Source organism: Protopterus annectens, chromosome 13.part0 (assembly GCF_019279795.1).
Source record: "Protopterus annectens isolate FY-2018-M chromosome 13.part0, PAN1.0, whole genome shotgun sequence".
Classification (NCBI taxonomy): domain Eukaryota; kingdom Metazoa; phylum Chordata; order Ceratodontiformes; family Protopteridae; genus Protopterus; species Protopterus annectens.
The window spans coordinates 1,099,449,564-1,099,472,155 of record NC_056747.1 but is presented as its reverse complement, the minus strand read 5'-3'; the positions used below and the strand labels follow the sequence as shown (position 1 = coordinate 1,099,472,155).

At 44.7% G+C, this 22,592-nt stretch overlaps 1 protein-coding gene across 4 annotated transcripts in view; it reads right to left on the bottom strand.

Moving 5' to 3' along the window:
- Nucleotides 1–22,592, bottom strand: part of LOC122788129 (speckle-type POZ protein) — a 1,772,079-nt gene that overhangs the window by 823,376 nt on the left and 926,111 nt on the right. For all 4 annotated transcript variants that reach the window (XM_044055071.1, XM_044055069.1, XM_044055068.1 and 1 more), the window contains one exon: nt 11,015–11,142. In XM_044055071.1, coding sequence (XP_043911006.1) covers nt 11,015–11,142 — 128 coding nt within the window. The remainder of the gene's footprint in view (nt 1–11,014; nt 11,143–22,592) is intronic.

Below are 22,592 nucleotides of genomic sequence, written 5' to 3'. Positions count from 1 at the left end.
ATGTGAAGGTAATGTAATCTGACAACCATTTTGACAAAGTCTTTTTTTTACCACCAGAGTACCCTTCTTTGAATATGAAAAGGAGACAAAGCTGTTCTGATTTTCTGAAGTCCTTAGTCCTGTCTAAATAGAATTGAAATTGCCTATGGACGCCAAGTTTGTGCAGCACATGTTCCATCTTGTTAGAATATTTGGGGGAAAAACACATGTAATTCTATAGTCTGGTTGAGGTTTGTCTCAGAACAAACCTTAGGTAGAAAAGAAGGATTTATTCTCAGCGAGACTCTGTCATTATGAAAAATCAAGTATGGGGGTTTGATGGACAAGGCATGTAATTCCGAGACCCTTCGAGCAGAAGTAATAGTTACTCGAAAGATGGCTTTCCATAAGTATTTCAAGCCACAGGATGATGCTGGTTCAAAAGGGGGTAAGATGATTCAGGAAAGAACAAACCTTAGGTTCCATGGTGCAGCTGGGGATCTAATAGGTGGTCTCAAATGAATAGTACCTTTAAGGAAGGCATTAGAAAGTCTATGGGACCTGATAGAAGTCCCCTAATCCCCAAAATGAAAATTAAAAATTGCTGCCAATTGAACCCTAATGGTTTCAGCCACCCCTTCATTAAATAGCTTGGTCAAAAACTCTAAAATGGATGAAATCGCAGCCAAATATGGGTCAACATTGTTTTGGGATGCCCATATGGAAAATCTTTTCCATTTGCTAAGGTATACCTTCCTGGTAGATGATTTGAGAGGAGATTAGGATGTTCTGGACTGCAGGTGAAAAATTGTGGAACCTGGCTATTCTTGGAATTGGAGCAGCCAAGCTGTCAACCTGAGGGTATGAAGTGCAGGATGAAGAGCCTCTGATGAATGAAACAGTAGATCCGGAACCAGGTCCTGGATCCATGGTTCTTCCAGTAGATGAGGCTGAAGAAAGGGGAACCAAATTTGACGAGGCCAATGAGGGGCTATTAGAATGATGGTCCTTCCCAGAGTCCTGGCTTTCTGTAAGAATTTGGGTATTTTATTTATTTATTTTTATTTGCAGTTGTTTAACCAGGATAGTCCATTGGGCCAGAAGAACCCGTTTTCAATGGAGTCCTGGGGAGAAAAGCTCCACATACAGATTTACACACAGGTTAATATACAAACATAGATTACATAGGTTACATAGATAAGCAAGACTAAAATTGATATACACACATAAAATGTATGATGACTACATAGGTAAAAACCGGGTGATAAAAATTGTTTCAATCAAAGTTAAAACTTTTTTTTTTTTTTTTCCAGAAAGGAAAGGAGTTGCTGGATATTAGTAAGGAGTTATATAAGAGAAGGAAACAAGAATTTGTTACCTGGGATTTGAGAGAAAGGAAGGGAACAGTGTAGAAGTAAGTGTAAGTTATGAGGGATGGGAGCAGGAGCATTCCCATGTGGAAGTTGAGTGGAGTGATTTTTTAAAGGATGGGAGGCTAGAAGTGGTAAGAATGGGGGGGGGGGGAGTTCCATAGGCGTGCAAGAGAGTGTGATAGGAGGTATTGTCCTGGGGGGTAGAGGGGTCTGTAGACTTCTATAAGGTTTTGATTGTTAGATCTGAAAAGCCTTTGTGTGTGATGCATTTTAAAGGTAGTGGAGAGAGAGGGACAGAGGGAAGGTTGGAAAATGAGTTTATGAGCATAGGTGAGCTGAGTGTAGGAGAGGTAGTTAGGAAGTTCAAACCAGTTTAGTTTGTGAAGAGATTCACAGTGATGGGTTGAGGATTTGCTGCTAGTAGTGAATCTGGCTATTTTATTGTAACAAGAGGACAATTTGGTTTTGAGTGATGACTGTAGGTTTGTTAGAAGAGGGGCTCCATAGAGAAGGAAGGGTAAGAGAAAGGAAGTAGAAAGAGTAAGTTTAGTAGTTGAGGTGAGGAACAGATTGTGTCGATAGAGCATGCCAAGTTTTTGGTGGGTTCTTTTTATGTTTAGTAGTAGATGGGAGTTGAATTTGAGCCTGTCATCTATTTGAACTCCTAGTAGTTTAGTTTCAGTTACCAACTCTAGAGGTGTTGTATTTTGGCTGGTAATGGAGAATAAGTTTCGGTCGAAAGTCTTGGTTGTAGAAGAGGTAAGGATCATAAGTTTAGTTTTAGCAGCATTGAGTGCTAGATTGTCTTTCATCCATAGTTCTGTGGTAGAGAAAGCATCCTGAGTTTGTTTTAAGAGAGTTGGTATAGATGGGGCAACACAGATGATTGTGGAATCATCTGCATATTGGATAATGTTAGCATGAGGGATAGAGCGGTACAAGTCATTAATGAAAATGTTGAAAAGTAGGGGGGGCCCAGTATTGAACCTTGTGGGACACCAGTGGGGGTGGCAAGAAAAGAGGAGGTGGCCTTTTTCCATATGACAGCTTGTTGCCTGCTTGAGAGATAGCTGGTGAACCATTTGAGGGAAGAGGGGGAGAGGTTTAGGTTAGTTAGTTTAGTAAGAAGTAGGTTATGAGAGATAGTGTCGAAGGCCTTAGAGAGATCGAGAAGGATGGTAGATACAGTGAGGCCAGAATCTCTAGCTTTATTCACAGTTTCAAGGAAGGAAAGGAGGGCAGTCATAGTGCTATGATGGGGTTTGAAGCCATGCTGGGTGGGGGTTAATAGGTTATTGTCTAAGAGATGGGGGAGGAGTTGAAGGTGGATACATTTCTCTAGGATCTTTGAAATGGGAGAGAGAATAGCAATGGGACGGAAATTGGAAATGTTAGTATTATTTCCACCTTTGTGCAGGGGAATGATGTAGGCTTTTTTCCAGATTTCAGGAACAAGACCTTCTTGGATAGAGTGGTTGATTAGGATGCTGATAGGGAGGGCAATGGCATCAGCAGCTATGCTGAGGAAAAATGAGGGAATGTTATCAGGGGCATTGGTGTATGGTTTTAGTTTCTGCAGGAGTTTTCTTATAGTAGAAGTGGGTATAGGTTTAATGAAAAATGGGGGGGGGGTTGAGAGTGTGAAGAATGGGAGAAAGGATTTGGGAGGGGGGATGAGAGAGGAGAAGTGGAGTTAGGAGGCAGATTGTTATTTGAAAAAGAAGAGGTCAGTTTGGAAATAGAGTCAATGAAAAAAGAATTGAATTGAGTAGCAAGATCAGAGTCTTGTACATTTGGGGAGGGGTTAGGGTTTTCTGTGGTACCAGGTTTTAAGAGGGTAGCTATACCTCTCCAGAATTTTTGTGGGTTGGTACTATGGTTGTCTTTTAGTTGAACAAAGTAGTTGCGACGGTCTGCTGAGATAAGCTTTTTAACTGAGTTGCGAAGAGTTTTGTATACATTAAGGTTAGATGTAGATTTGTTCTTCTGGAATTGTGTCCAGGCTTTATCTCTAAGTCGCATGGTGGCAAGAGTACTTTTAGTAATCCAGGGTGTGGTTTTCTTTTTTATTCTATCAGAGGGGTATCAGAGGAAATGGGGGGGCGAGACATAAAGAAGACCCGGGGGCCAACTGTGTACAAGTGCATCCCTTGGGGTATCCCCTGGATTGGGGATTAGGGCAAAGTAGTAGATGCATTTGGTGTTGGAGAAAACACACAATCCTATATATATAGAATAGCCCCAATTACAAAAAAAAAAAAAAAAAAAAAAAAAAAAACAGGGCTCTAACGCTATAATATTTAACACTATAGCGCAGACTATACGACTAGCTATGAAAAGCACACAATGCTATATATGTATAAGACAGCCCTAAAAAAAACAACAGGGCTCTACACTACAGTACAGAGAAAAGCAACTACTGCCCTAAACAAAATCCGGGCTCAAGCTTAACACATTATTTCTAACTCTACAGGATAAGGAGAAAAACTTTAACTAAACAACTTTCTAACTAAAACAAGTTGTTATAAATCGGCCAAGAAAAGAGAAAGGCCACTAATAGAACAAATAATGCATTCTCTAAGCTTTAACCAACACCCACTACAAACTAAGAAAACTGCAAGAGCTATAGAAAAATATCCAGGAATATAACTGAGAAATATAAGAAATTTTCAATAATACTGGCCAGAGCTGTCAAAGAACTCCCGATCTGTTGCAGCGACAAATGAGATCTGAGGGAAACACCACTGCATCATAGTTTCATAGTATAGTACTAGGCTATCTGCCCTAGGGCATTTATAAGCCTAGCCAAAGTGTATGCGGCTTTCGCCACCCCATGTAATGATACAAAAATGTACAATTTAAATTAAATTTAGTTTACTGTGCCTCTATCTAGCAATGACACAGAGATGACCCCCGTGATAAACCTACGATCACCCATCCATTCGTCCAGATTTCAATTGAAGAGAGTCAGTGAGGGGCTCTGCCTAACATGGACAGGTATCCTGTTCCAGAGTGCGGGAAGCCTCAGGGTTATGAATCTGTCCCTCCAGCATGTCCTATTCATATTTGTGCTGAGGTTTAGATCGTTAGCTCCCGTGGCTCTGATGGATTTGTATTTTTGAGGTGGAGCATGTCCATTAATTCTGAATTGGACATGGCCTTGTACGTAGGGCACAGATCACCTCTGAGCAGGCGGTATATGCTACCGAATAGAGCTGGAGCTTTTTCAGTCTGGCAGCATATGACATATGCTGGAGACCCTTGATCCTCTTGGTAAGGTACTTTTGGGGTCTCTCCAGCTGCTGCAGGTGCCGAGTGAGGTACATACCAATTGGGGCATTGTACTCAATCATAGGCCTGATAAGGGAGGAATATAAGGGTACAATGACATCCTTTGATCTGGATGTGAATCCCTTCATGATAAGGTGGGCAAGGTAGAAGGTCTTTCTAACCACTTTGGCGACGTGGGTGTCAAATGAGAGGTCACTGTCAACTTGGGTCCCCAGGTCTCTGATTACTTTTCCGTACTTAATGGATTACCACCTATGTGGTAATTTGTGGGCACTTTGTTTTTCCAAAGGGATGACTATACATTTTTGGCATTTAGTTTAAGGCCATGACTCTGGCACCAGTCGTCTGTTTCTGTGAGGCCCTTCTGGAGGATGCATGTGTCAGCTGGTGTGTCGACTATGGCACCTAGTTTGCAGTCATCTGCGAACTTTGTCAGCCACAACCCCCCTATGTTTGCCTGCACATCTGAGAAATAAATGCCGAACAAGAGGGGTCCCAAGACAGAGCCCTGTGGGACTCCACTTGTGACTGGCTTAGAGTCTGACATAGCTCCAGCTATTCTGACTTTGTGGGTTCTGCCTTTAGCCAGTTTGCGACCCATCTTGTGACAAACGGGTTTACATTTAAGCTGTTGAGCTGGTCTATGATGCCTGAGTGGGGTAAGTATTGTGTCGAAGGCTTTTGCCAGATCCAGGTAGGCTGTAACTGCTTTGCCTTCATCGATGGCTCTAATGACAGTTTCAAAAAGGTCCACCAGGTTTAAAAGACAGGATCTGCCTTTTACAAAGCCAAACTGGGTAGGGTCAATTCTCTGTAGGTCCCCGATGTCTTTGTTTACGAGTTCCATAATGATCCTTTCCATAGCTTTGCAGACCAGGCTGGTCAAGCTTATGGGGCGGTAGTTTCCAGGGTCTGTAGAGGTGCCACCTTTGTGGAGTGGGACCACTGTAGCTGTACGCCAGTGTTCAGGGACGTATCCTGTAGCAAGGCTAAGATTAAACAGCGTTCTTGTGTGCGGGTTTAGCTCCTCTAGGAGTTCACGTAGCACGCAACCCGGGACACCGTCAGGTCCTGGGATAGGGAAGTAGGCCACGAGCTGCTTGAAGACCTCAAGCTTTTGTATTTGGCCGAGTCGGAGATGAGGATCGTCTCCAAACCCATCAGTGAGAAATGAAGGTAAAATAGAACAACTTCACATGAAGACTTCCAGACATGGAAATTGTAACCCTCTGAACCACTCCAAAACTAACAATATATTTATTTATTTCACTTCTGCTGCTGTATACATTTCAAGCTCTCTGATCTGAGCTGTCAAGTACTGTTTGGAAATCAGCATGTATAGGAAAGGTGATTATACGTGGGAAGAAGGCAACTGCAAGATAGCATGGACTACATTAACAGGGTTGTTCATACCTAATAGGGTTGTTTAAGCAAGTGTCCTTCACTGTCAAGGGTGACCAGGAATACAACCTTTACTAACAGACTTTCCTGGAATGTGTGTTGCTATAAGAAATCCATTGGATGAGATCGCCCACTGCCACACACTGAGCACTTCTCGACACAGATGGTATGATCTGGTTTCTCCTTGATTGTTTATGTACCAGACCATAGACATATTGTCTGATTGAATCACCACTGTTCCCAGAGGAAGAGCAGTCTGAAATGCCTGCAATGCTAGAAGCACTGCCCTCATTCTCCAGGATGTTTATGTGCAACTTGGCCTCGTTGGCAGACCAAAGCCTTGGACCGTCATCCCCAGATAATACCCCCCACACACCATCTGGGAAGCATCTGTGGTCACTGTGGTCTGTGGCTGAGGGGGAACAAAGGGTCAAACACTGCATCAACTTTGCTGAATGAAATACCATGAAAGGGTTCTTTTGCATGTGTCCATTATAAAAATTTGGCAAGACATTGGTTGGTGGATAACTGACTACTGGGCAGCTAGAAGCCACGAAAGTACTGACATGTGAAATCTGGCCAACAGCACTAAAACTATAGCTGCAGCCATTGATCCTAAAGCCTATAAAACATTATGGGCAGTTACCTTCTTGTTCTGGGGCAATCTGTGTGTTTGATGCCTGATTGTCAAACACTCTGGAGGATGGGAGTTTTCCAATCATCTGAGTTGTGTCCAATAGTGGTCCTATGAACTCCAGTGTTTGAGAAGTGTCCAGATGCAATTTTTGGTAATTTATAGACGCATCCAGGCATGCCTTCTCATAGACATGACGGAACCTGCCACTCCATTCCTTTGGCTGCATGCACAATAAGAGTGATGGAAAGGTTAGTTACAGAGTGTTGAGTCGCTAACTGGTAAGCCACCTTTTCTCATGCTCCCTCAGCTACTGCTCATTCAAGGGTATCCCTTTGCAACCTGGTGAAATGGGAAAGGTAGTTTAGTGATCACAAGGCAAAAGTCACTGAAGAAAAGACTCATTTCCCGCATCTATCCATCATCCTGGAATCCTTATTAGGAGGATGAATAGTGGAACTCTCCTCTGATAGTTCCTTTTCAGTCACCACTGCCACAACCATGGCATCTACTGCAAACCCTTTCATCCAAAAAGTCTTGTCAGCTGCAGCGGCAATTATTTTGTTTGGTCTCTGGTGAGTAGGTCTGATGGAATCTGGGTTTTCCCACACCCGCCAAGAAGTCAATTCTACGAGCTCATCAGTGGCCAGAGTGACTCAGGAGGTAGACGGTTGGGAATCAAAGGTCACCAGGTATACAGACTCCTCAGGTGAAGGATTATTGGACTGCCAGCCACATCTCTGTTTTAAAATATCTAGGATTTCTCCAAAGGAAACATCCTCAGGAGGAGACTGTGGGGATCCTTCTCCCTCATCGAGGTCGGTTGTCCTCCATGGCTGACTCCTCTGTGGAGTCCAAATGCTTCCTCCTGCAAGGTCTCTTCAGAGGGACCTCCTCAGTGGGATACTCTGGGGAGGTATCAAAAGAGGCTGTGGTACCCCGATGGCTATCCCGGCGCCTATGGTCGTGTTGTCCCCGTGGAATGTTATGGTCAGAAGTGCGCAGGAGACACTGAGGGGATTGAGGATCCGAAGGGCAAGTGACTTTCTAGATGCGGTGGCAGCTATAGCCCTCTCCAGAGCCCCAAAAGCTGACTGCTCCTGTGTGGAGAGGGACTCCGGCTCCGACAAGTCATGCCTGTGGGATGGGGTCCTCTCCAGCCCAGAAGGCAGCTCGCCCAAGATAGAAGCTGGTGCTGAGCTCACTTGCACGGAAGCCCCAAGGCACATCAACTGCTCCAAATGTCTGGGAGTTGAGCGCACTCATGGTCTATAAGGCTCATTTCGGCTCCGGGAGCTCTCCAGCTCCGAAATGACCAAAGAGCTCCAAACAAAGGTCTGATACGAGGAAAGGGACATCTTCAGATCTGAGCTAAAAGACAACATGCACACTGTATCCAATGACTCTGAAGCTTGCCCTGAAGTCAGAGGAGTCAGAGGGGAGTGAATGGCTTGGGTAGACCTTGGACCATTTGGGTCAAGGCTAAGGGGGCAAGGGGGGACTTAGTTATGCCCTCTGCCCATAAAATTTTCTGCAACATTCATTCCACGTCCTCTTCTGTAAGGCTTCTGGCTGAATGGGAAGAGGGCACTGATGGAAATTTAGGCCAGCTCAAAAAGGGGGATAGGTACCCTCGAAGGCACAGGGTCTACAGTCGGGGAATACAGAGTCCTTGGAAGAGTCACAATCAGTTTAAAGGGACTGGTGGTTGGATTCGATGTCAACGGATCAGATCTGTCATCACCCAACAGTCTCAGGGCTTATCCTGCTTCTCAGCCATTAAGAAGAAAAGGGAAGGCTGAGAATACAATACACCCACACACAAAAGCACACACAAAACACATTTCTCAGAGAGAAAAAGGAAAGTTTTTTTTTTTTATTTTGTTTTAAAATAAGGAAAGAGAAGGGGGAAAATAAACTACAAACAATAGTAAGGATACCGCAAGGGGTACAGGGGAGAAAATGGTTACCAACAGAAAAAGGGAGAGAAAGTGAAAGTAACCAAATAAAAAGCAGCGACTACTGAAAAAAAAAAGAGTAAAGTGACAAAGGGGCTATAAGAAAAAAAATAATCACACAAAAAACTAGCAAGAAGTAGGAAAGAAAAAGAAAAATTATTGTAAATATCACCTGCCAATCCAACAGCTAGAAAGGTTTACACCACATCTTCATGAAGTAGCAAATGAGATCTGAGGTAACACGGAGAGATGCACTGTGGGTAAAGGGAGATGTCCCAAGAGCTTTTTGGTTGCCATGAGCCTAGTAATGGCCAAGTTGGATCTGATGGTTTGGATCTAGACCCATAAGTGAGGATAAGATGAAAAATTGACAATATCAGATCTTTTTTTTTTCTATGTGGAACTTACTGAGGTTGGAAGGGTCTAGAATAGGACTCCACTGGTTCTCTTTCTTTTGTACTAGAGAATGTCACTAGTAAAACACACACTCCCCCCAAAACAGTGAGAGGACATCTACTGCACTGCAGTCCAACACCTGCTTTGGAATATGCATGGAATGTATTGCGCGTTTTCTTGGAAGACTGCATGTTAAAGGAAGGAAACTAGGCAAAATTCAGAGTAACCAGAGGCCACAATTTCCCTTAGCCACCTGTCCAATGTCAGAAGGGACCAAGTCTCTCTCAAGCAGATTCTCTCACCTTGTACAATTTCAAGGAGAAAAATAGGGTACTTGCAAAAGAAAACGTGAGGTGGCTGCAGTGGGTGCAAGGCAGAAGTAAAACGGCAAGTCCCATAACTAGAAGCACAAAAGTGCAAACAGGGACTATACAATTGCTCGGAACATCTGAATCAGAGGTGCTGACATCTCAGAGTTAGTAGTAATAGACGTCTTGTACTTCTCCCATGGAACCAGTCACAGTTAAACAAAGGTCCAATGCTGTCTGGAATTGATCTATTCCCTGGCCTCTTTTGTCTCTCCAGATCTACTACCTTTTCTCACAAAGAGCCAAGACACCAATAGCTAAATTCAAGACGATCCAGAGACATCTGGGGTTTTGAATGAAAGGATTTATTCCTCTCCCCTACTTTCTTGATCACATACTGTGGGGGGGGCAAAGAGAACTTTTACGTACGGCTGCAGTGAAAAGTTGCAGGACTACAGTACTTCTATAAAATGAGTCACACCAAACTGCAGTACAAAGAGTATGGGGAAGGGACATGAAATGCAGATTATCTGAGCATTCTGAAATGTGCCAGACTCATCTAGGACATAAGACAAAACATTTATTTATTTATTTATTTTATTTTACATTTGTTAAACGGGCTAGTCCAACTGGATGCATGTCCATTTTCAGTGGAGGCCCGGGGAGAAAAGCTCCTCTACAATACTACTATAGTAAGACTAAACAAAAAAATTATCATAATATATCAGCATATACAAATAAAATCTAAAAACATGTACTTTAAACCTTCTGATAGAATTAAAAGCATTTGAGTACAATATGAGGTAAAGTACTTTAGTTTCTCAATTACATAGAAAAGTGTACAGTATAAAAATATAAGTAATGTACATAGTTACTCTATTACATCTTTGTAAGAAGTTGAAAAGTAGAGATTTTGCACCTTTGTTAGAAATGACTAAATAGAAACAGTTTTGTAGAGAGTAATGTAGAGAGTTATATGTAAGAAAAGAGAGGGTGGAAAGAGTCCTATTGCAGTACAACATCTACTAGCCATAATGCGAAATGGGTTCAACGTAAAGAATGAGGGCAAAAGTAATCCACTACAACCAACTTGCCAAATAATAGGTCGATGCAACAGAAGAACTAGGTCCTACGGTCACAACAGGGCTACTCAAAGTAAAGCTGACAAAGTGGATGTCCTCAGTGTTGTACTTGTAGATTACTCATCAAATGACTGCAATTAACTTATGTATTGTACTCAGAAAAAGCAGTGGCAAAAAAAAAAAAGCAATACAAAAAAGAAATTCAGATGTGGTCAACCAGAACACTTAGCATCAGGTACTAACCAGTTCAAATGCACAACAGTGTCTGTAATCTGGAAATGCCAATATCAGAGTCCATTATCCAAAAAAAAAAAAAAAAAAAGATGAACACTGGTAAGGATTCTCTTGCATTTGTAGAAGACATAAGCATCACAAACATTACAGAATGGTTAAAAAGAGAACTTTACAACTTAAATAGCAAAGACATTTTAAATAACAAAGACATTTTCAAGCCTAGAGTTTCCAAATGTGCCAGAGGTACGAAAACAACCCAGTAACTCAGAAACTCCGAGGCCTCATCAATTCCTGTAAAACTTAAGAGATCACATTTAAAATCTAGAAAAAAAAGTTAAGTCTATTTCCAAAGCCTTACCTCACAGAAGAGGGTGAGTTTGTCGTCTGGTAGCAGCCCATTGGCCTCGTCTAACAGGAAGTCCCTTCGAATAAATTTCTTAAATCCCCAGTCTTTACCCTGCACAAACCGGTATGCCCTCTGGCTTTCTGCATAAAACAGTAAGGCCTTTTTTTAGAAAAATGAAGGCAAAAATTCTAACATTAGACAGATGAATTTACAGCAGTTATCCCCATTTTACAATATGGACCTCTACTAGAAGGCAGACATCCCAGATTCACACAGGCCAATAACCTGGCTAACACCTAATTAAATGCAATGGATGGTAAAAGTAGGAAGGGCCACAGCTGGAAAAAAGCATGATACACTGATGGTACCAGAAGTCAAGAAAAACAAAGCCAACATACTCACAAACTATCTTTTTCAGAATTAAAAAACAAACAAAAAAAAAGCGAAAATTAGAAGTTATGTACTCACCATAACGTTCCATCTGAGTAGGTGTATTCATTTGTCTGCAACCTGTGGGTTATGGATCCGATATCGGATCCGAACCGGCATGGTTTACCAGCTATGGATCCAAGCTCTCAGCTCCTCCCCTCACCCATAATGCCCTGCTCTACCCTCATGACCTCAGATCGAGTTTGCCAACAGCAAGAACACCCTGAAAAGGGTAACACAACATATGCAGGAAACTGAAAGGCCAGGGGGATAGGAGGGCAGGATGGTTGCAGACAAATGAATACACCTACTCAGATGGAACGTTATGGTGAGTACATAACTTCTAAATCTGAAGTAGGAGATTCATTTGTCTGCAACCTGTGGGACAGAGTCCCCAGCTACCTGAATCTTGGGCGGCCATCATGGAAGGATATTCCGGAGCACCGCGGAGCCAAAGGATGCTCTACCCCTAGATGCAAGATCCAACTTGTAGTGGGAAATAAAAGTATGAGATGAAGCCCACGTGGCTGCTGCACAAATATCATCTAGAGGAATCCTAGCCTTAAAGGCTGCCAAGGTAGAGACTGACCGGGTTGAATGGGCATGTACACCCTCCGGTGCGGGCCTTCCTGAAGCTTGAGAAGCCCAATAAGATACATTGTGAAATCCAGCGAGATAGTGAGACTTTAGAAATTGGTTTGCCCAAATTAAATTTAGCAAAGGAAATGAACAACTGGTCGGATTGCCTATGATCAGCCGTCCTGTTTAGATAAAATCTAAGTTGCCTGTGAACATCTAAGGAGTGAAGCTTGTATTCACCTTTGTTTTCATATTTAGGAAAGAAGACAGGGAGGTTAATGGATTGATTAATGTTTGCTTCAGAAGCTACCTTAGGAAGAAAGGACGGGTTGGTCCTAAGGTAAACACGGTCCGGATGAAAGACCAAGTAAGGAGGTTTAGCTGATAATGCTTGAAGCTCTGAAACTCTCTTGGCCGAAGTAATGGCTACTAAGAAGGCGGTCTTGAAAGACAAGAATTTCAGATCTACCGTAGCCGTAGGTTCGAAGGGGGGGGGGCGGTCAAGGCCTGGAGAACTAAGAAAAGGTCCCAAGGAGGAACCGCTTGTTTTACAGGGGGCCTGAGAAGAAAAGTACCTTTAAGGAAAATCTTACACAACTTGGCCGACATCAGTGGATTGGAGTCATGACCAATGTGATAATGGGAAATTGCATAAGTTGTACTTTGACCGTGGAACTGCTGGCACCATCGTTAAAAAGAGTGGTTAAGAAATCAAGCACTAAAGGGAGAGGAACTGTGAAGGGGTTTAGGCCTTGCCGCTCCACCCACAACGAAAACCGTTTCCACTTGCTGCGGTAGACTTTCCTAGTGGATGGCTTATGAGCTGCCACCAGGATCACCTTAACAGGGGACGAAATACCGGGAGTCCTGATCAAGAGTGGAACTGGAGCAGCCAAGCGGTCAGCTTCAGGTTGTCCAGGTTCGGAGGAGATAAGCGGGATGGATGAGATATCAGATCCGGAATGGGATCTAGAATCCAAGGAGGATTCACAGAGTGAGACCTTAGGAAGGGGAACCAGATCTGTCGAGGCCAAAAGCAGACAATGAGAATCATTCTGCACCCCAACCGAGAGGCTTTCTGAAGAACTTGGAGCATCAGAGGCAAGGGGGGATAAGCATAAAGAAGACCGGGTGGCCAAGCATGCACCAGAGCGTCTCTTGGGTAACCTCCAGGAGGAGGTATCAGAGCGAAAAAACTGTCGCACTTGGTGTTTGAGGGAGAGGCAAAAAGATCGCAACAAGGAGTTCCCCACCGTGCGAATATGCGTTCCGCTACTTGAGTATTGAGAGACCACTCGTAAGGGGTGAGAATGGTGCGACTGAGTTTGTCCGCCAGGATGTTGGACCGACCCGGAATTTGCGTTGCTATGAGAAAGCGGTTGGTGGAGATTGCCCATTCCCAAACTCTCATGGCTTCTCGACAAAGAGGGTAAGACCTGGTTCCTCCCTGCTTGTTGATATACCAGACAACCGACATGTTGTCCGATTGAATCGCAATTGTTCCCAAGGGAAGAAAGGCCTGAAGTGCTAGCAACGCTAAGAGCACTGCTCTCATCTCTAGAACGTTAATATGCAGTAAGGTCTCTGAATCGTTCCACGTGCCTTGGACGGTCCGGCCTGCAAAATGCCCCCCCCCCTCACCCGAGGTGGGAGACGTCCGTGGTCACCGTGGCGAGAGGGGGAGAAGCACAAAATGGGCGGCCTCCGTGGAGATCTGGAGAGTGAAGCCACCACAGGAGGGACCGCTTGCAAGCCTTGCTGATCGCAATGGGGTGATGCATGGGAAGAGCAAGATACGACCACTGTACTAGGAGTGTCCACTGGAGGATGCGCATATTGAACCTGGCGACAGGAAGAAGTGCTATAGCAGCCGCCATGGACCCTAGAGCCCTCAGGACCAACTCCGCCGGAACTGAGCTTGAGTGGAGAATGGCCCGCACCTGGAGTTGCAGATTTTGAACTCTGTCCGCAGTGAGGAAGGCTTTTAAACTCCTTGTGTCTAACCTGGCACCTATAAAATCTATGAACTGCGTGGGTGCTAGGTTGGATTTTTTTGTTTATAGTGATGCCCAGACGGGAGCAAGATGGAGAAAGGAGTCTCGTGCCAATAGTAGTAGATGCCTTGTTGGGGCGGTAAGGAGCCAGTCGTCCAGGTAGGGAAAGACCTGTACCCCCTGAAGCCTCAGGTGGGCCGCTACCACTGCTAATACTTTGGTGAACACCCTGGGGGCTGTGGTGAGACCAAAGGGAAGGACCCGGAACTGGTAGTGACTGGCTCCCAGCCGGAAGTGGAGAAACCTCCTGGAGTGCCTGTCCATTAGTATATGGTAGTACGCATCCTTGAGGTCTATGGAGCACATCCAGTGATTTTCTCCCAGAAGGGGGAGAATAGACTGCAGAATGACCATTCGGAACTTCTCCTTGGGAACTGCCAGGTTCAAGAGAGAAAGGTCTAAAATTGGTCTTAGATCCCCTGTCTTTTTTGGCACTAAAAAGAACCTGGAGTAGAACCCTGATCCGATCTGGTCTGGGGGGATGGGCTGGATGGCTCTTTTCTTTAGCAGATGGCCAATTTCTGCCAAAGCGGCCTCCCACTGACCGGGTGGAACGTCGGGGAGGGACTTCAATTTTGGCAAGTGACGAAAGGGGATACGGTATCCTCTGGATATGATCTGGAGAACCCAGCGGTCTGATGTTATTGACTCCCATGCCGCTAGGTGCTCCGAAAAACGTCCCCCGACTGCCTCCAGAGTGGAGTAGTCGGGCAACCCCTCAGGGTTGCTGCGCGGGCCGTTCAGAGAAGGGTTCTCTGGACCCGAAGTTCCTGGGAGCCCCTCTGCCTCTAGGGCGGCGTCCTCCCTGTCCTCCTCTGCCACGGAAGGACTGGTTGTCCGGAGCAGGCTGGAACCACATCTTCTTCTGACCCTTTTGGCTCCTAGAATAGGGCCTCTGGGGGTGCAGAGAAGCGGATTCCGACGGCAGACAGCGTCTTCCCGTCCTTCTCGCTCTGGGTCAAAGTGTCGCGAACAGTTTTGCCAAAGAGGGCAGAACCATCGAAGGGGGCGTTCGCAAATGACGCTTTGAAGGGCTCTGAGAAATCGCAATGACGGAGCCAGGCCTGACGTCTAGTAACTAGACCTGCCCCTACGGCTCTAGCAGCGCCTTCCGTAGCATGGGAGAGTAGCCGCATAGAGGTATTGGTAACGGACCTGAGAGTGGCCATGCGGGTGGAGTGCAGCACTTTGTCCTCCTCCGACATGGACTCTGGGGGGGATGCAGCGTATTCTTTAATAAGATCGCTGCATCCTAATCACATGTGCCAGATAGTTCAGCGCCCTTACCGAGAAGGTCGCTGAACTAAACATCCGCTTCCCCAAGCGGTCCATCATCCGAGACTCCTTGCTCGGGGGATGGACTGAGGGACTCTCCTGAGCAAATTCCCTCTTGGTGGCCGCCGTCGTCAACATGGCATCTACCGGAGGCCCCTTACTCCAATGGGCACGGTCAGCCGGGGGACTGAGAATACGGTCGGGCCTTTTAGGGATTGGCTCCACGGTGTCCGGTTCCTTCCACGTCCTGGTGGTAATGAGGTCCACCAGGGGGTCGGCAGGAGGGGACACCCAAGAGGTAGATGGGCCCGCTTCAAATGCCTCCAAGAACACGGACTCATCCGAGGAAGACTTGGGGGCAGACCACCCCTTATGCGGAGCATTTCCATGATGTCTCCAAATGAGACATCCTCGGGGTGACCGTGGGGAGCCTTCCCTTCCTCCAAATCCGTGTCTTCCGTGAGAGACTCGGAGTCAATGTGCCTCCTTTTGCACGTATGCTTGCGGGAACATCCTCTGGGGGCTGTCAGAGGACTCCTGCAAACAGTAACCTGTTCCAGGGGAACAGCTTGGGGCACAGGAGCGGGCTGTCCCAAGGGCCGGATGGTGGAAGCCTGACCCAGTGCAGAGGAAGCGCGGGACGGAGCCGAGCAAGTGCCGGGGTCCGGAGACCCTCAACAGGGCCCTCTCCACTACATCAAAAGCCGAAGGAGCCGACCTCGACCAAAGGATCCGACAATCGGCTCCCCTCGGATCCGAGTGGATCGGCGCCCGGCGCCGGATCCGAAGCGACAGTGCACTCAGACACAGACGGCGCCGAAGGAGCACTGATCCCCGGATCCGGCTCGGATCCAGGCTCGAGGTCGGATCCGAAGCACTCGAGGGCAGGGTCGGATCCGAAGTACCAAGTACTATCGGTGCCGACCCACCCCCGGCTCCGAAGCTGCTCGGCTCCAACTGCTCCGAACCCGGGTAGCGGGTCGGAAAAGGAGCAATTGGCTTGAAAAAAGGGGTCGAGCTCCCCCCCAGAGGGGGGGGAGGCAAGAGCACTCCCATCTGCATCTGGGCCTGGATGAACCTTCTCAGCATCCGGTCCAGATCAGCGTCTGACAGGCTATAAGTTGATCTCGACGAGGCTACCGAGGTAGGCCTTGAGTGCCTCATCGATAGCCTCGACGGAGATCGGGTCTCCTCCTCCTCAGGTCCCGGTGAAAAACACACTGGAGACCGGAGCCGAGGAGGGAGAGCCAGCAGACAAGGAGGCCGGAGGAGAAGCCCGCTTGGCTGGCGGGGCCAAAACAGAGGTTTCGCCCGCTTATGGTGCTTCTCCTCCGGTCCTTCTTCTAGCTTCCCTCTCCTCCGAACCACTACAGGGAGGTTGAGTCCCAGGAGGAGGAGGGGCGGAGAGGGACAACCGAGAAGCGGTTACCCCGAAGGAACGGAGGCGGAGCCGAGTCCGGTGGCAAAGACCCGCCAAGACAAGCTTGGACCTCCGCTCCTTCAATGCCCTGGGGTTGAACCCTGCACAAATGGAACATCCAGATGTGAGGTGTTCAACCCCAGGCATCTAACACCGAGTGTGGCCATCAGCTGGGGAAAGCTTATGGCCACACTCGGAGCACTTGGAAAATACAGCTTTGGGCTGCTCAGACATCCCAAAAGCAAAAACAAGGTTACTAAAACTAGTTAAAGTAAAGTAACAAAACCACTCAACAGGCCCAAACAGACACTACGCTACCAGCGAGGGGAGGGATAAGTAAAATTAAATTTTAAGACACTAAAAGTATAATAATATAAAAGGGAAACCTACACTTCCACACAACTTTCACACAAAACTTTCAAAAATAAGCACTTTAAGACTAAAAATTTCACTTGAGAGCTTAGAAAAACACAATCTGGTCACCATGCGCGGCAAACGAGATCTGAGATCATGAAGGTAGAGCAGGGCATTATGGGTGAGGGGAGGAGCTGAGAGCTTGGATCCATAGCTGGTAAACCATGCCGGTTCGGATCCGATATCGGATCCATAACCCACAGGTTGCAGACAAATGAATCTCCTACTTCAGATCAAATGTTACAGATTCTTTAACGGTTTTACATCAGACAAAAAGTACTCCACTTGCACTCATCAGCTGCACTGCCTCTACAGCCTCAGGAAGCCTGCAACAACACTATCAACTCAAGAATCATTGTAACATACATGGGAGTTCTGTACATTGAAAACTAACCCTAAAAAGGAGACGCTGTAAGAAGGCTTTACTTCATTCAGCCTTCTACACTACAAGACTCACTTTTACAATGCTACAAATCAAGACACCACTCTTGTTTGGTACATCTCAACACAGGCAAGATACAACCGTTGTACAACCTGAGCAATACTCTCAGGTTCCTACAACAGCTGTCCTAGCATCATGTCTACTATACACGGATGTGCACATACAAAACCACTGCACAAAACAAGGGCTTCCATGTCCTAACACTTCATTAACAAATGGATTCACAAGCTCTTTAAAGCAAATCTCCTACAAAGCAAACCAGAACATTACATGAAACAAGTTTGACAGACATGGTAAATGTATACAATAAATAGCAAGCAGCTCGAAACTAAATGCATTTACACATTTTTCATTGCTTTTTTGGATAATAACGAAGCTAAGAATCTCAAAGGCTGAATGCTTTAGAACTATAAATGTCAGATCCTTCTGTTGTTAAAACACTAATAGGTATTAAAAAAAAAAAAAAAAAACACAAAAATTTGAAAATTATGTCATGATTGATAAAACACATCCTTTTGCAGACTGGCAGCATTATTTCTACTCTGAAACTGAACACAGCTCAGTATAAGCACTTGGCATTCAATCACACTACAATGAAAATTTCAATACACTAGCAGTCAGCTTGTACACAAAAGGCAATCCCCTGTAGTACACAACCTAAAATGGTCATAAATATGAAAAAAAGCATACAGGAACCTACAAATATTTTAGAAAGGCATGTACTGACAATACAGCAAAAAACATAGTTAGCTGTAGTGGATAACCCATCTGTGTTCTCCAGAGTAAGTGGTTAATACGAGTAAGAGACCAAACAAGGCCAGAATAAAGTTCAACTTATTACTAGAATACATGAAGACGTTAAATACATGACATCACAACACTGGTTATCGACTGGTACTTCATGTTACAACCTGACTTAATATTTGTATAGCACACATTACCCTTACTCATGGTCAAGTCTATTCTGACACAGCACTTAGTTATGCTGCATCATATTCATCTATTTTACATTACCAAAGAATCAGCTAACCAGAAAACAAGGAACTTAACATCCCTTAATTTTGATGAAAGTGTTATGTATTTGGCAGCCCAACATCTTTTTTACCACACACAGATATATATATATATATATATATATATATATATATATTGGTTTACATTAATTTACCCAAATTGCACTCAACGTTTCAACAAAAACTCAAAATGCCAAACTCCGGTATGTCCAAAATAAACCCTGAATTCGAAATTCCCTACCACTCTGAACATGGCAACAAGTGTTAACATGGGTCGAGAAGGGGATGAGATTTGTCAGTCGGACATACTGGTATTCAGCATTTTCAACGTTTGTATTTCAGACAGTGCAAAGTGGATCCGACCAAGCGCAATACAGGTAAATGAATATAAACCATATTATATACATATTTTATGTATATATATATATATATATATATATATATATATATATATATATATATGGATTTGCATTACTTCACTGAAAGACCATTTCACTGACACCCATTTCACTGAGACCAGATCACCTAAAACTCATTTCACTGACACGAAGTACTCTAAGGCAAGTCAAAGTTCTATGTCCTTTTCACCACTGTATTGCGATCCTGGTGTTAGTATACATATAGTTAGGGGGTGTGGGGGGCACAGCCCCCCTCCTAGTTCGGTTTTACCAAATAATGTAAAACAAAATCAGACAATAGAAAACCAAATTAAGTGGGGGGATACACCATCCACACCCCCCTAACTATATATACTAACACCAGGATCGCACTAAAGCAGGGAAAAGGACAAATACCTTTGACTTGCCTTAGAGTACTACTTGTCAGTGAAATGACTTTTAGGTGAAATGAACTTTAGGTGATTTGCGCTCAGTGAAATGGTCTATCAGTGAAGTGATACGAATCCTTATATGTGTGTGTGCATATATATATATATCCCAGCTGGACACTGCCAAATAACAGTTCACAAAGAGGCAAAGCTATTGCACTTTCTCACAAAACTATACATCCAGCATTACGGATGCGTTTTTCAATTAGTCATACCTGTGTCATATTTCAATGGATTATAGCTAAAATGAATTAATCCCAATACCACGACAGAACTTCAATAAGTAGCAGTAGTGTGTCTCTCTCTATCACAATCACAATGTCCAAAGGCATGAATAACTATGAAAAAAAGTGGATTTGTAAATGATTTACTTTTTCTTTCGGGGAGTGCAGTGACTATCCACACCACTTGTGAAGCGTTGCGGTTCTTGCACAAAGGAGGAACAGGCAGTTGAAATGTCCACTATCACAGTTATGGAGAATTTTTACTTTCAAGCTTGAGACAGGCACAGTAGTAACACACATCAATGCAATTTACATATTTCTGAAGTGGTCAACAAAAGCAGCAATGCCCCTATGAAATAATCCAATAGGTCTTCAATATGTTGCCTACCACCGTTAAAAACAGGAGGGAGAAAGATCAAAAGACTAAGTAATCTGTAAACTTGTAGCTAGTCTTTAACTGGCAACTTCCTCCCTCCCAAATCCATTCCCCAAAGCTTCTTCAAGACGTGTTTTTCAAGAGTTCTATATAGCAGGTTAGTTTTGTGGCTTAGCATTCTTTCCAGAGTCCAACCTAAACCTTGCCCCTTCTTTCTGTTTTGTCCTCTCAGCTCTACCTCCACCATTTGACAGGATGATAAAAATTATAACCCTCTCACCAAGTTCCATTCCCCCAAGTTGTATACAGTACCTCCTGCACACCTTCTTAATATGCAATACTACTTCAACCCACAGTAACCGTAACAGCAAAGCTACTTTGAGTCTAGCAGTGGAATGCATTTTTTTCCTTGCAAATCACCAGAAATGGAAGGAGTACAGCTAAAGCAGCAGCATGACTTAAACCTCATAGAGAAGCTGACCCCCCTCTCCACCCAGAGTCCACACACACAAATAGCCTATCACCCCAACAACCCTCGTGCTAGAAATGTCATTATTCAGTCTGCAAGCAGCACTCACTTCCACATTTTCTTTGGTTCTAAACTTGAACATCTACTCTCCTTGGCCTGCACATTACCCAAAGATCAAGCCCCCTCCTACACACACACAAAGTGGAAACCTTCACTTTTTAGCTATAAAAATTGTAGTTATACACTCGCCATAACTGCACCTGTGTTCTGTCCTTCCTCAACTGATTGATCTCAAATCTGTCCTTGGAAACTCTACAGACCTCAGGCTCTGTAGCTTGAGCTCCTCCCCTTACCCATAATCCTCCAACTAGTCACGAGTGAACTCAAATCGGGTTTGCCATCAATTTAGTCAATCACAAAGCAAAAATGGAAAAGGCAGCCAACAGTAATTTCTGAGTTAAGTAACACAAAGACGAAAATGTGGGAAATAGAAAAGGAATAAGAGAAAGAAAATTCTGGAGCTCACACAGCAGAAAAGTACAGTTGTGTACACTTACCATAAATGTAGATAAGGTTTCTGCTTAAATCGTCTGCCAGGGTATTTTGTTTTCCTGGAAGGAATTGAGCATGAAGATGTATTCGGTAGGTCAAAGCTGTGTTCCACAGTGCCATGGCTAATCTGCAGAGGGGGTCTGAGTGTGTGCCCCCTTGATTGTTTATATACCATATGACTGTGGTGTTGTCCGTCTTTATCAGTGGTTGTCCTGGATGAATTAAGTCCTTGAAGGCTGTTAGGGCATTCTGAACAGCTAGCATCTCTTTCTGGTTGATATGCAGGTGCATTTGGTTTGGTGACCACATGCCCTGAATGCATCTTCCTGCCATGTGGGCCCCCCAGGCATAATCTGATGAGTCTGTTGTCATGGTTTGGCTGGCAGGGGGTAGAGTGAATGGCCGTCCCATGTTTTGGTGACACTCCTTTGCCCACCACAGAAACTCCTGTTGCAGGCAGGGAATGAGAGGAATCATTGTTTTCAGACTTTGAGAATGTTGACTCCATAAGCTTTTTAGGTACCACTGAAGTTTCCACATATGCAGTCTTGCATATGGAATCAGTAGTATGCGAGATGCCATGAAGCCCAGAGCCTGTAGAATTTGTCTTGCAGAAGACTGGGTTTTTGTTGCCATCAGTTTGAAGTAAGTAGTCAGTTGCCTTTGTTTGACTGGCGTGAGGTAACCCATCTGGGCAGTTGTATTCAAGCTTGCACCCAGGAATGTTATCTTTAGAGAGGGTATCAGTTATGATTTTCTTTTCGTTTATTGTGTACCCTAGGCATGTTAGAAGCCTTTTCACAAACGCCAGGTGTCGAAGAAGAATGTCCTTGTTCTCTGCTTGAATGAGACAGTCGTCCAAGTAAGGATATATTTGTATACTTCTTTGTCTGCAAAATGCAATTACTGGTGCCAGGAACTTTGTAAAGACCCTGGGCACAGTAGATAAGTCAAAGGGCAGTGCAGAGAATTGGTAATGCATTAAGCCAGCCTTGAATCTGAGCCATCTTCTGCACGACTGTCTTATTGGGACATGCAGGTATGCCTCTTTTAGGTTTAAAGTCACCAGCCAAGCTTTCTTGCCCAGCATGGGCAGAAGCTGCTGCAGTGTTAGCATTTTGAATTTCGGAATGTCCAGGTATGTGTTCAAAATCGATAAATCCAGTATTGGCCACCAGGCCTTGTCCTTTCTGGGTACCAAGAACAGTTGAGTAAAACAGTGTCCTTTTTCCTGTTCTGGTACTGTTTGAATGGCCCCCATATCCATGAGAGACATAACCTGTTTCTCTGCCCATTGATTTTTTGGCAGATCTGGCCAACCATTGGCAGAGTGTGGAAATGGAATCTGTATCCCTGTGATACGATGTTTAGTACCTACTTGTCCTGGATTATTAACTGCCAATTTTGAGCAAATAGTGCTACGTTTCCCCCTATGGGTGCTGCCAAAAGGTAAGTACTTGCTGAAGTAAGAGGGAAGTCACTGGGATTTCTTTCTGTAGGTTTGTGCTTTATCTCCT